This window comes from Momordica charantia (assembly GCF_013281855.1).
Source record: "Momordica charantia cultivar OHB3-1 chromosome 1 unlocalized genomic scaffold, Mcharantia_2.0 BLBB01000001.1, whole genome shotgun sequence".
Lineage (NCBI taxonomy): Eukaryota > Viridiplantae > Streptophyta > Magnoliopsida > Cucurbitales > Cucurbitaceae > Momordica > Momordica charantia.
In genome coordinates this window covers 15,557,006-15,570,684 of record NW_028275157.1, presented here as the reverse complement: position 1 = coordinate 15,570,684, position 13,679 = coordinate 15,557,006, and the positions used below count along the sequence as shown (strand labels likewise).

The window sequence follows — 13,679 nt, the reverse complement described above, 5'->3', positions numbered from 1 at the left end:
TTTGTTTACTTGAAAGTAAACTAACAGGGTTTTCCAGCTAAAGGCATTTTATGCACAACTTTCACATAAATATTTATTTGATGTCTTGATGCTGTGGGTAAAGGGTTTTTTTAGTGAGGACGGTATGGACCAAAGTGTCTCACGATATTATAGATCTAACATATAAGTTATTTTAATTGGTGATGAGATCACATCAACGATTAAAGTAATATTCATGTTTCTTGTTTCTAGTTCTCAATTTTTTAAAAACGTAATTGTTTTTGCTTCTATTTCAAAAACTAAATATAATACAAATATTTTTGAAGTTTTTATAGATAACTTTTCCTTTTTAAATTTCAAAAAAAAAAAAAAAATCAAACAAAGTTATTTAAAATTTTAAAAGGTGGGAAGGAGAAACCAAAAATATGAATTGAAAGTGTTACCAACTAAGCCCTAAATTTATCGTCGTCTAAAAATAGGTTACCCGCAGTCTTTAAAGCATGCTCAATTGATTTACTCCTTCAACGCCCACTTGTCAAGATTTGTAAAGGGGCTTATAGAAGTCAATTTCTAGTAAATTTGTGATGGATAATCAAATATGGATTTTTCAATCAATTTTGTATATTATAATAATATTCTAAAAAATAAGGTACTTCTGAAAAAAAAAATATCTCTAAGTATTTAGAGAATATGGTGGTTGTAGTTGAAGTAAAAATCTAGAATGAATATATCTTGAAGTCTAGATTTTGTTAAGGGAAAATACCAAATTTATCTGTCAACTTAACAAGGTGTATCAATTTCATCAAATTACACCCAAAAATTGGATAAGTGTTGCAGTATTTGCCTAAAACTTAAAAAATATTGCAATTTTTATCTTCTAATGGTTTTTCATTCAAAGAAAAAACAACTTAAATATGTGTTGCAACATTCACTCTGAACTTTAAAAAAATATAGTAAATTTTACCTTTAAATAGATTGTCCTTTTATGAATTGTTTAAAAAGTATTTTGATATGTTTTCAATTGAAAAAATGTATTTTTATAAGAATCTGATAAAGTATAAAATATATATTTGATATGAAATTTATTGGATGTAGATAAAACATCAATAGAGCGTCTTTTTTTCCTTTTTGTGGTTAAAATTTACCAGTTTAAGTGAATGACATGTGAGGGAGGGAAGATTGAGAGAATTTTAGAATGAAAAATATAAAAGCTTTGATAAATATAATACTATTTCATTTTATAAACTCATTTTATTTATTATTATTATTTTTTTTTTGTAAAACTGAAACGTGTAAAATATAATAATATAATGATATATAAATTATATATATTATAAAATAATAACTTTACAAAATTTATAACAAAAATATTAATAAATTAATTAATAAGATGTTAGATTGAACTAAATATGTAGTTTGGTAACAACAAATATTTTACAAGACATTACTAAACACATGTTAACAATTTTAAAATTGAGATTTAATTTTAAAATCTACTACCAAACACATATTGAAACACACTAAAAATAATGAACTCTTTGTTCATCACCACCACCCCTACCAATTCTTTAGTATAATTTTCATTTTTATAACAAATTACATTTTTTAAAAAATAAGATGGAGTGATCTATACTTACAACCCCTACCCAATATCCAACCCACAAATTCCTTATGTAGGAGTGCAATATATATGGCAGGCAACTACGGAATGACTTCTAATTTGGTCTAAACTAATGGAAAATATGAAGCTAAAATTAACTAATAGAAAGAATTCTGCAAATAAAATACATGGGCATACATAAATAGTTTAATAAAATTGAACCTGTTGGTGTAAATAAGAAACTAACCTCACACTAAACTCTTTACAACACCAAAAATCTTTAAGGAGTTCGTATGATAAACTCACATTGACATAAGCTTCGGACCGTTATCGGGCATGCCCATCCCAGCAGCTAACTCGGCGTCCAACTGTGTGTGGGGTGCAGGACCCGTCATTAGTTTCATACTGCATCACCATCGCCCTCGTCGATCAGTAACATTGATATCACAATTACAAATCAAATATTATTCTCTAATACAATCAATCATACATAGCAGCTTCATATCTCACAATCACAATCAAATGGGATCAAATATCATGGAGAAACTAATGGCAGTAATAAGCTAAAGATTTTAAGTTCAAATTCCACTAGAATTTCAATTTAGCTTTATCTATAGCACATTAAGAAGGGGGGTTGATCCATTTAGTTCTAAGATGAGCTCAATGGAATCTTAATATTTCACTTCCAAGTTCATAAACATTATGCTATAACTTTAAACCAAAAGTACAGAAACAGAGAAGTCAATTCATTAGGGGAAAATTGTCTAATCCACAAAGCAATATCTAAATTAGTAGAATTAAAAAAGTAACGTGGGCTAATAAGATGATTTTAACCTAATGATCAGAATTTAGACCATATTACATAAAGAAGACACAAGCGAAAAAAAAAAACCAAATAAAGAAATAAGTAAACTAAAATATGCAAAGGAGTAGAAGAAGTGCTCACCGCTTCCTGTGACGCTTGGTCTTGAAATGCTCGTCCCTCACAGACACATTCGCAAAGTATCGGCTGAAACCAATCATAAACAATATTAAAGAACCCAAACCATACCATCAATAAATTAGTTTCTACAGAATTTTAGGTCAAATGATCAAGAACTGAAAAGAATTAACGATCCCCAAAAATTAGAACATACTCGCAGTGCAAGCAGTAGTACTGCCCCATTCCAGGCAAATCTTCATCGACAGGCAGAGAAGGCCTCTCCACATCGGGTTTCTTCAACTCATCGTAAACCATATCATCCCGTGATTGATCGAGTTAAGGAAAATGCCCAAACAAAAGGAAAACCAAATAGAAAAAGCAGAAGAATTGAAAGGGGAAACACCCATTAAACTAAAGTGACCATAAAGGATATCTTTGACGAGGAATTTCGTGCGCCGAGCGGTCTTATGGGAGTACCTCCGCTTCTTGACGCTTCTGTGAGGGCACTTTCCTCCCATCTTCTATCTGTATGCTTGAATTCAGAGCCTAATTTATGGCAGAATCAGAGTAAAATTTAGGGTTTCTTTTGGCGGGTTCTTCCGCCGGAGCCCTAGCGAGAGAAAGCGGTTGTAAAGAAGGCGAGAGTTATGAAGGAATCGCGACTATTGTCAGCTGTGAAAAACGACGTCGTATGTACTTTGACCGAGTCAAAGCCCAAAAGAGATCAAGAAGCCCAACTATCCTCTAGTTTGGATCAAAATCCAATTTTCATATGGGCCTTCTCATATTAGGCCCAAAATTAATGGACTTGTTATTTTTAATAATATTTTTTTTTACAAACTATTTCCAAAAATATAGGTTCTACTAAACTATTCCCAAGAAAAACGTTTAAAAATAGTTTATCATCATTTTAAGAAACAACATATTGAGATTTAGGAGAAAAAAACCAAATGGTGCATGTAGTTTCTTCAAAAGACGCATGCACTGTCACACATAACTTTATTAATTCGTTACTATTTTTCAAGCATTATTCTTTAAAACAGTTTGGTAGATAGTATATTTTTTAAAAATTTTATTAAAAAAAGAAAGTTCCCAAAAGTAAGTAGGGGATTCATTTGCAGAACGATAAATTATGAAATGTTTTTACAAATGCTCCCTTTATGCTTTTTAGTTTTCAAAACCAGCCCCACATACATGCATGAATCACCTTCGTGTTAGCCCTCTTAGAACACATATTATAGCAAACAAATTATTAATTAGCGTTTTTATCTTTCAGATTATTAACTCGTTACCATTTTGAAGTTTAAATCTTTTAAATATTTTCTTTAAAAAAATGTGAAAGGAGCTGCCCATAGTATCAACAATTATTAAACAAAAAAAATATTGACCAAAGAAAATGAGAAATTGGAGGGGCGATGTCGTTACTACAGGCTGTAAAATGGTGGAGTCTTGCCAGGGAGTAAAGAGTTTGGAGACGGAAGCAGTGTTGGAAGGCCTTTGTCATCTGCTGTGACGTGCACCTTCTCTTCCTCTTCGAGTGGAAACCGATTCAGAGGAGCTTGCCAAGTTTTTGTGTGATGAGGACCAAGACTTAGCAGAAATCTAGTGGATTGTGGAAGAAATCAAAAGCCTAAAAACTCTCTACAGGATCATCTCTTTTGCGAAAGTGGATAGAAGAGCATATTTCTGTGCTCTAAAAGTGTATTTTGAGATAATGGTATCTCTAGTTGGCCGAGTTCTCTAGCCAATCGGGATCTTCTTTTACTTCTTTTTTTCCTAAAAAAAAAACAATGGTTAAACAAAAAAATATTGAATGGTATCGAAACAAATTAAAGAGGGCATAAAAGATAAATAAAAAATTTAAAACTATCATATTTACCTTCTAATACTGCCGTGTGATATTTATTATTTTCAAATTTAACCGAAATTTATAGTTTTTTTTTTCATAAAAAAGAAAATTGTGAGTTATCATATGAAAGAAAGAAGAATTTTCTGTCGAGTAGCCCTCTTAATTACAGAAAGGTTGCCATTGAATTTTAAATAAATGTTACGTGAAATTAGAATAGCGATAGTGAATGGAAGTTTTCACTAAAACAAGCAAAAGAGGAAAAAAGCCAATAAATTTTGCATGGATAAATTGAATATTCTAACATATGCCATGTCATCGGTCCCAATTCCGAAATTGGAAAATCCGTAAATGTAAAATGAAAACTTATGAAATCTAACCTAATCAAAACCACAGCACAACAGGAGAAGGAGAAGGAAAAAAAAAGAATGAAGTTCAGTTTAGTTCATCAAGTTTGACCTCACACTGTTCGCCCGACGAAAGATTTTTGACTCCGACCATACCTCGTTGCCATTCTGAACTTCCGACCAAAATGAGCCGCTGAGCGTTAATCCGGGCAGCTCGTTTGAACACCCTGCAAAAGATAAGCAACCATTTTGCATCAGAAAATCCGATCACCATTTATGTTTGGTGAAGGAAAGGAGAAGAGAGAGATACCACTTAAGAGGTTTGTTCTCCAAAACCAAATCAACACTTTGACCTTTTTCCCTGAGAAGTGTAGCAACTGTAGAAGCTGCACCTTGGAGATCAGGATCCAGAGCACACACTATGTTCTCTACTTCAAGACTCAGTTGTGGCACCAGACTCTTTTCCTTCAGCAACTACAGGTAAAACCCACCCACCAAGACCATAACAAATATCTAAGACTGGAGTAGCCAAAGAGAATTATGACTAAAAAGTGTGATCCTTTCTACTTGACTAATTTTAACTTTGAACTTTCAGTTCCCTCCCTTATTTTGTTTATTTTGAAAATTTGTAGCTAAGTTGATTATTTTATCAACTTTAAGAGGTTTTTTAGTTGGATCGTGGACAATTTTCTAATGTAACTCAACTCAAAGGTATTGGTTACAACATTGATCCAAGTTTAAGGTTTAGGTCTAATTTGACTATTCATGCACTCTAGTGTTTCTAATATAGAGAAAGAATAGGTAGAATCTTGATTAGTAGCGCGGAGATCAGCTTAAGACTTACCTCAACTATAACAGCATCGCCAAAGCCGAAGCCACACGCAGGAATATCATCGCCACCGAAAGTAGAAAGCAAATGATCGTACCGACCCCCACCACATATGGCTCGTAGTTTTCCTCCTCTATCAAATCCCTAATTCGTTCATACCACCAAAATTATTTATGAAAAGAAGAATAATATAATTATTATTTTTAAAAAAGAAAAGAACAATGGTCATGACATTAGACTTTTCTTTAATTGAACTCACACGAGGACAAGAGAGAAGAATACAATTTTGATCAGTTTACCAGTTTTTCCTATAAATCAATTAGCAAGAAATAGCCATAGCTAATTAACTATAACTTCTATTCTATACATATGGAGACATAGCTGCTTAAGAACAAATATTGACTGAAGAAAGGAGGTAAAACAAGGGTGTGTTTACAAACTTTCTATTATTAAAGATTTTACATCATAACATTATATTATACTTCTAGATTTAGGACTTTAGGCCATTAATGAAGCTGCTTTTCCCACATTTATTCCATTACTTTCTGAAATAAGTTCAACTTAATTTTAGATGTATTGACAGTAGATTAGAGCGTTGACGTGGCATTATTTCAGTAAATGACAATATATGTTAAACCTATGAAATGAAATCATCGAGACAAACAAGTTCTTGGGAGGAGTTAGTATCAATTATCGGATGTTAACGACGAAACTAACCTCAAAAACAATCCCAGTATAATAAGCAAGGCCGCGGACAATGGAGGCGTCGAATTGGATCCAATCAGCGTACCCAAACTTTTCAGCGAGAGAAAACAGCTGCTTCAGATCAGACACCGCTTCCCCACCACCTCCAATTATCTCTATGCAAGAATAACAATCACACTTCAATCAATTTCAATGCCACAATTAGAGTTATCACATCCACTCCAAGTTATTTGTAGAGAGACTCTATCAACATGAAAATATTTATTTTGAAAATTTCATTCAAGAAAACATAAACCGATTCCTCAAGGCACCATTTTATGTAGGAAATAACCTTCTAGCTTTGTCAAAGACTTTACTGAAAGAACTTGCAACAGCTCCTCAATAGCCTCCTCTGATACACCCACAGCTTTCAGTTCCTTCTTCATCTCATCTAATGGAATTTTCTCTATCTGTTCTTAACAATAATAGCCAGCGGGAAAACACAGAGAGAGACAGAGGTAATTAATTTTTGCATCCAAACATGCTAGGAAACAAGCACAGAAACATTGAAACTAAATTTGTGGAACTTGAATCTTAGATCACTAACCTTGTCTATGATAATGCAAACCTTGCCAAACATATTTTCAGGTATTCCAAAACATTCTAATACTTCTTGCAAAACCTACCATCAAACAAAAAAAATTGGGGATTAACTCCAACTATAACTATTGAACTTTTTGGTTCACTATTGAACTCTTAATAACTACGAAAGCCTATAATCTATAAACTGCATCTATTGTAACCATCACACAACATGCATAACATAAAAGATACCTTTCGGCTGGAAACCTTAAATCCAACATCAGCTGCTGTAATTCCAATTCGCTTGAAAAAAGTAACAATGGAGGATAGAAGCTCTGCTTCAGCCTAGAGAGTACAAAGAAGTTAAAATATAAGTATAAATAAAATGGGCACACATGAGTATTTGTATACCAGGAACAAGTTTCAATATTAATTCAAGGCAGATACCAAAGGGTATTCTAAATTACTATCAGACCATGCCCGAGATGAACCTTTAATAGTGAACTAAATTCGTTTTTTCAGTTTCCACAGCACGGAGATGAAATGGGACATATGACATGAGGAGAGAGGAAGTTTTCTAGCATAAACTATTCTTAAGACTACGTACGAAGGTATAGAAAGTTGCATGATTATTGATTTCTTATATTGCAAAAATGAGCTATTTCTAACTAGCAAAGAAATACTAAATCAGATACAGTTCCACAAGCAAGTTTAAAACTTTTCACATACCGTAACCTCGGGTACACCAATGATATCCATATTCCATTGGTAATGCTCACGACGCCGACCTCTCGTCATTCTCTCATATCGCCAGCATTGTCCTATAGCAAACCATTTCAATGGGAGGGACAGAGATTTTCTGGACAGGAAAAAAGATGGAGATCAAATTCTGGCCTCTGTACCTAGATACAAAGATAATTAAAAATAAATAAATAGACAGATTAAATTTTCACAGACCCAATATAAAAAATCATGTAATACAGAAAACACATTTTGAGATTAATCAAAGTACCCTTTCTGGATCACTAATCTTGCCAAAGAAGGGGTAAGCTCAGGCCGTAAAGCAACTCGACGATTTCCCCGATCTTCAAAACAATAGAGCTACATAAACAAAAAGCACAAAATAAAATCACTAATACAAGCCATAAAGTTTCCACATTATTTGAGGTTTTATTACAATATTCTTTGGCCAAAATGTTACAATTTCAAGTAGCAACATATAAGGGGAGAAAAACAGAAAAGAAGAAGAAGAAGCAGGCAGATGTACCCATAATAAAAGCCCCAAACAATTTGAAATGTGAATAAAGTGAAACACCAAAACAGTATATTGTGGATTACTTGTAGTTGTCAGCTCTAAAACCGTAAAGGATAGGTAAGGAAACAAGTTAAAAATGATAAAATGGTTACCATAAAAATTTCATCACTAATACAAATTGGGTTGGTATATCGCAAAAGTTGGTTACCACCTTAAACTTCTACACAAATATAGCTTCAATAAAAAAAAAACAAAAACTGATACAAATTGCTTAAAATGGAAAAGACTCTTATTTTTCATCTTTAGTCAGTCAACGAGTAAGAATTAGATATCAGGATTCCATTTGGCTCTTTAAATTGTCTCATTTCTTGTACAACTTTCCTATCTGCTGCGGTATTAATATCTTTTAATTTCCTTTATGAAAAAACCAAGCTTTCATTGAAGCAAATGAAAGAAAACAACCGAGCATAAAAAAACGACAATTAAAGGAGCCAATACAAGTTGAGAATAAGAGATTGGCTACAATGGTTGAAAATAAGACATAAATATAAGTTATAAAAATCCTTAGACATTCTCACCCAAAGGATGTAATGTAACCCAAACCATACTTCAGACTTCCAAGCCTTCTAGAAATTCTTCTATTTCTCCCTACCTATAGATGTTCTACAAAATATCAAAGAAAGTTGCATGCTAGAGAATCACTCCCATATCCCAAAATGGCAGATGGAAAATCAGCCCCTCTATCACTGAATATCAATCACTTGCCTATTCATGCGAAGTCCTGCTACTGAGTGCAACTGAATTCGAGCAGGAAATTAAAGGCAGATACTCATACTAACAGTTTGAGAATAAATTATAAGATACAGCCAAAATTATTTGCAGAATCATGATTTTTCCTTTTTAATTTCACTCAATTTAACAAATTAGTCCAAAACTACAAAATCAGTAAACAGGCGGAACCCAACTCAAACAATTACACCAACACCAACCTGGTCTCTTATTTCTTCACCCGCTTTCCTAATGAACAGCGCCTCCGACTCGAGCACCGGAAAATCAATCTCCTCAAACCCGTAGACTCGCGAAACCTATTAAACAACAGAAACCAGAGCTCAGAGACACAAAAGAACAACGAACCTTCCTAGAATTCAACCAAACAGGACAACAAACCTCCCTGAAATTATGGAATAGCCAGTTGCGGAGTCGCATATCTTCGGGTGGGAAATCTCGAGTTCCCTTAGGAGGGTTAACATCGATCTTCTGCAATTCTTCCGTGACCGGCGATGGAGAAAGCGCCCCCGACCTGCCGCCAGCGCTGCCGCTGTCGCCGAGAGACTGGGCGGAAGAGACGGCGCTGAGAGAAGAATGAAACGTGCGATTGGCGAAGAATGAGGGCTTCGGAAAGGGAAATCTGAGAGTGATAGTGAAAGCGAGGGATGAAGAAGAGAAAATGAAGGGCTTGAAATATAGATTGAGGCGGGATCGGAAGATAAGGAGAGACGCAGGCTTCGCAGCCATGGTTGCTGGCTGAGACTGGGGAACGCAACACTCACTCGCGAAAAATGTTAAAGGACGGTTTAATATTGGTTAAATCGTAAAGTTTAACAAAATGTCATTAATATAATATTAACTATTTTTAAGTAATTTAGAAGAAAATATTTATTTGTTAATTTAAATAATTTTAACCATTTTTAATTTTTCTAACATTTACAGAAATATTCATCGACATCGACATTTTATCGATATTTCCATGAAATTGAGACATCGATATTTAAAACCTTGAGTACAATACATTACGAGGGGATTCAAACAAAATTAAAATTAAAAGTTAGTAGATTGGCTATATATATATATGTATTTTGAATCAGAAGATTGGCTATATTTTCAAAACTAGTCATTAATAATCATCCATATTTTTAATTAAATTTTAACGTATGCTTCAGTACCATTGGTGAGAATTAAAAAAATTTCCATCGGCTGATTTAGAAAAAAAAAATATTATTATTGAGTATATACTGTAAAAACAATATCAGTCATACTCACAATTATTCTTTTACTTTTCAATTATGATAATAATAATGCTTTAAAACCTTACCATACTGAGAATTTAATTACTTTTTACCATATGTGTGGTATTCTTTTCTGAATAAAAAAAATGAAAAAAACCTCAATGCCATTAAAATAAAATGTATGATGAGATTTATTTATCATATCCAAAAATAATTTCATATTGAGATTAGGTTATGAAAACATAAAGAATAATAGAATTTTCAGTTGACACAAAATTGAAGTTATTAAGGTTACAACATAATAACTAAAATTGTAATTTAGCTAAACTTTTTAAAATACAGGATATGAAAATGAGTACAAAAATAATTTTGAGCAAGACAAAAATAGCTGCTTCTCCAAAATCCCCAAGTATCTCTATGCAAAAAAATAAAAACAAAAAACAAAAATAATATATAAGAAAAAAACATAGAAAATTTATTTTGACAATTTCTTTCAGTAAAACATAAATCAATTTCCCAAATCGCTATTTTATGCAGGAATAACCTTCTTCTTTCTCAAAAACTTTACTGAAAGAACTTGCAACAGCTCCTCTGACACGCCAACCAGCTTCAGTTCTTTCTTCATCTCATCCAATGGCAATTTCTCTATCTGTTCTTAAGACCAATAGCCAATGCGAAAATGAGAGAGAATAATAAGTAATTTGTAGCATTTAGACATGGTAGGAAACATTTTGAGCACAACAATATTCTTCCTAAAAATGGAATAACAGAGAAATAAATCAATACAGACAATGCAACAACACAAAAATATTGAAACTAAATTTATGAAACTTGAAATCATATATCACTTAACCTTTATCCAAGAGATGATGTGCAAACCTTGCCAAACACATGTTCAGGCAACATATAGATATAGCACTTCCATCAAAGGAAAAAATTGGGCAATTACACAATTCAACAATTAGTAACTCCTAAAGACAATAACTAAATGTATGGATCTATAGCACAAGATGCAGGAAGAACACAACTTTTCGGCTTGAAATTTTGAGTCCAACATCTGATGGCATAGTTTCAACGTGCCTGAAAAGGGCTAACGATATCCTTATAGAAGCTATTCTTCGACTTAGATTATGCAAAGAAATTAAAATATAGCAGCAATAATAGGAAGAACTTCTAGCAAGTTGAATAATAGAGCATCTAAAAGCATAGAGGCCATATTGAAGTTAAGACTAAGACATAATAACTAAAATTGTAATTTAAGCAAAATTTTCAAAGTACTAGAAAGAAATGCCAAATCCAAATTTAAATGCTAAAGTGGATCCTAACCTGACGATTTAAGCTTTGAAGATTCGCAATAATTTAATGCTAGAAAAATCCACATTTGAGTTCCTAAATGATATACTAAACAATGATTAAATAACATACATAATATAACATTTTTGTGTGATCAAGAGGAAACATTGCAAAAAACCTACCATATGGTCTCAGGACAAATGTGGAGAAAAACTCAAAACACTAGCCAAAGAAAAGAAGGGCACCGCCGCTCATCATGGTTCCTTAAATAGTCCCAAATAGGCCAACTTCATGATACATAGCAGACATTGAGAAGGGGACGAAAATATTTGTACAAACAGTCCCTTAAGCAAGAAATCCAGGTTTTCTTTCCCGATTCTTGGGACCTAACGAGTTATGAATCGATAATTATCATCTGCAGGGTATAAAGTATTGAAGATATTTTACTTGATTGGCGCATGCTGGAAATGACAAAGAACCAACAACATTGACCACTTGAAAGTCAAAATGATGTTCAGTGGGGAAAAAAGGGGATATTCGCTATAACTCAGTTAACCCAAGGTGAAGAAGTATAGCCAGTTTCAAGAGGGGTACAAATTTTATAAACTATTTTGAATTTAACTCTATACACGTTCTTTGCCACTAATGCAGGGAAATAATGTCTTGGCAACAAGGTTCTTTGAAGTACCTGTCAATGGCTCCTCTGCTATAGCACAAAATTTTCTTCCAACACGTAGGCACTGTTAGAATGTGGTTAAGTTGAACTGATCAGACACAATGTAAGAGGTACAAAAAAGTGAATAACGTAATCCTCGTTAAGATTTTCATAGAACAAATGACGTTTAGACCTTCCTGCAAAAGAAAAAACAATCGAAATCACTTGCTGGTTTTAGTAGTAATGAATGGCCAAATTAAAATTATGAATGAATTATAGAACTAATTGCCTCTCCGCACTCTGCCTCCGCCACCACATGCTTCCCACTTATCTGAATAGACTGAATTCAATTGGCAAGATATTTCCAGTCCCATCTAAGAAAACATAGATAATTAATTTGCGGCACGCAGGGGCAGAAAGACATTCAGAATTTGGATCGAGGATGGACGGAATTGTACCTCGGAATGTGGAAGATCCGGTGGAACGCCGAACAGAGATAAAGCGTATGGCGGTGATTGAAGAAATGAGTATCAGAGAGTTATGGCCCGATTGTGCGATAGATCGAGAAATTATCGATGATACGCCCCATCCGAGCGGCGATCACAAATGGAAAATGAACAACAACGTTAAATTTAGAAGACAGTTACTATTACGCTTCAAATTGAAAGAAATAATGAATTTCAATCATTTACCAGATTAGGGTTTCGATCGAGTCCAGCATTAACACAGACATAATTTAACCTTTGAATCCTCTTGAAACTGCGAGAAGATGATGATGACGATGAATTAAAAACAGTGGTTCATCGAGGGAATAGGGTTAGTCGTGGATCGAGGGATTAGGGTTAGGGTTTTTCGTTTTGCATTTCGATGTTACATTCGTGGAGTAATTTAGTTTGAAGTTTAACCGAAGAAGAAGACTGGATCATAATAATATTTGCTAGAATACCATATGAAGCTCAAAAGTCGCGAAAACCATTCTGTGTAGTACGAATCTCAACTTGAAGATGAGTTTCTGAATTTTGTCTCCCGCGGCGGGAGTCTATTTATACCCATTCCCGAGCCCGCGCCCCCTCCCACTGCCGGTCCAATGCCTCCTACACCATCTTCCGATGTGGGATTTCCGATTTCCACTTTTCCAGTTTTTTTTTTTTTTTTTGACAAATCTTGTTTACTCTTTTTTATTCTCAAGAATTCCCCTTTTCTTTTTTTGACCTCAATTTCGAAGTAATACTTTTCGGTATAAATTGGTTTTTTTAATAATTATCATTAAGCTAAATCTATGTGGATAAAATCATATATAAATAAACATTTGGCATTTTGAATTTTATGTTTTAAAAGTTCTACATACGTTTTTTATAATTTTTGGGTGCGTTTTCAACTCTCTCGTAAAAATATACTGTAGCCAAATTTCTATTTTAGTTTTCAAATTTTTAACTTCGATTTTGAAAATATAGCGTGCATAATATTTATAAGCTAAATTTCTAAAATTATAAAACTAAAAACAAAATAACCTAAAAAGATAAATGGTTTTTAAAATTAGCTTCTTTTTTCTTTTCTTTCTTCTTCTTTTTTTTTTAAGGAACAAAAGACTTTCTGACTTAGAGCCCCTGATGTTTTTTTTTTATTCTATGTTTTAAAATGTCATACTTATTTACTTTTTTCTTTTTCAATATATTTTTTA

The 13,679-nt window shown here is 33.2% G+C and overlaps 2 protein-coding genes and 1 long non-coding RNA gene across 12 annotated transcripts; all 3 read right to left on the bottom strand.

Annotated features, from left to right (window-relative positions):
* Nucleotides 1-1,710: 1,710 nt before the first annotated feature.
* LOC111013565 (zinc finger (C2H2 type) family protein) lies at nt 1,711-3,133 on the bottom strand. Its single transcript, XM_022288031.2, has 4 exons — nt 2,935-3,133; nt 2,716-2,824; nt 2,526-2,588; nt 1,711-1,984 (listed from the first exon to the last, which is right to left on the bottom strand). Exons 1-4 carry the CDS (start codon nt 3,017-3,019, stop codon nt 1,882-1,884), a joined length of 360 nt encoding a protein of 119 aa, XP_022143723.1. The 5' UTR covers nt 3,020-3,133; the 3' UTR covers nt 1,711-1,881.
* Nucleotides 3,134-3,795: 662 nt separating this feature from the next.
* Nucleotides 3,796-9,608, bottom strand: LOC111013661 (Class II aaRS and biotin synthetases superfamily protein). Of its 3 annotated transcripts, none has more exons than XM_022288150.2 (12): nt 9,212-9,608; nt 9,034-9,129; nt 7,802-7,890; nt 7,519-7,648; nt 7,042-7,134; nt 6,815-6,889; nt 6,560-6,677; nt 6,241-6,383; nt 5,539-5,667; nt 5,005-5,168; nt 4,807-4,921; nt 3,796-4,277 (listed from the first exon to the last, which is right to left on the bottom strand). In XM_022288150.2, exons 1-12 carry the CDS (start codon nt 9,557-9,559, stop codon nt 4,263-4,265), a joined length of 1,515 nt encoding a protein of 504 aa, XP_022143842.1. In that variant the 5' UTR covers nt 9,560-9,608; the 3' UTR covers nt 3,796-4,262. The 3 variants fall into 3 exon arrangements, with proteins under 3 accessions (XP_022143842.1, XP_022143843.1, XP_022143841.1); XM_022288151.2 differs by having other exon boundaries at nt 4,851-4,921; XM_022288149.2 differs by lacking the exon at nt 3,796-4,277 and having other exon boundaries at nt 4,606-4,921.
* Nucleotides 9,609-10,356: 748 nt separating this feature from the next.
* On the bottom strand, nt 10,357-13,172 carry LOC148213335 (uncharacterized). 8 transcript variants are annotated; one of them, XR_015791527.1, is made up of 8 exons: nt 12,945-13,172; nt 12,457-12,757; nt 12,288-12,372; nt 12,032-12,195; nt 11,526-11,758; nt 11,377-11,439; nt 10,595-10,699; nt 10,357-10,465 (listed from the first exon to the last, which is right to left on the bottom strand). It is a non-coding gene; the product is annotated as an uncharacterized LOC148213335 (long non-coding RNA). The 8 variants fall into 8 exon arrangements; XR_015791529.1 differs by lacking the exon at nt 11,377-11,439 and having other exon boundaries at nt 10,595-10,704; nt 12,945-13,169; XR_015791525.1 differs by lacking the exon at nt 11,377-11,439 and having other exon boundaries at nt 12,945-13,165.
* Nucleotides 13,173-13,679: the final 507 nt, after the last annotated feature.

Bases quoted from the DNA above. Each gene is read 5' to 3' on its own strand.
- LOC111013661 (XM_022288149.2), bottom strand. From the start codon at position 9,559: ATGGCTGCGAAGCCTGCGTCTCTCCTTATCTTCCGATCCCGCCTCAAT. The intron at 7,891-9,033 runs GTTGGTGTTGGT...TTGTTTATGTAG, and splicing joins GTGAAGAAATAAGAGACCAG to CTCTATTGTTTTGAAGATCG. The intron at 4,922-5,004 runs GTATCTCTCTCT...TATCTTTTGCAG, and splicing joins GAGAACAAACCTCTTAAGTG to GGTGTTCAAACGAGCTGCCC.
- LOC111013565 (XM_022288031.2), bottom strand. From the start codon at position 3,019: ATGGGAGGAAAGTGCCCTCACAGAAGCGTCAAGAAGCGGAGGTACTCC. The intron at 2,825-2,934 runs ATATCCTTTATG...TCGATCAATCAC, and splicing joins CACGAAATTCCTCGTCAAAG to GGGATGATATGGTTTACGAT. The intron at 2,589-2,715 runs GTATGTTCTAAT...GATTGGTTTCAG, and splicing joins TACTACTGCTTGCACTGCGA to CCGATACTTTGCGAATGTGT.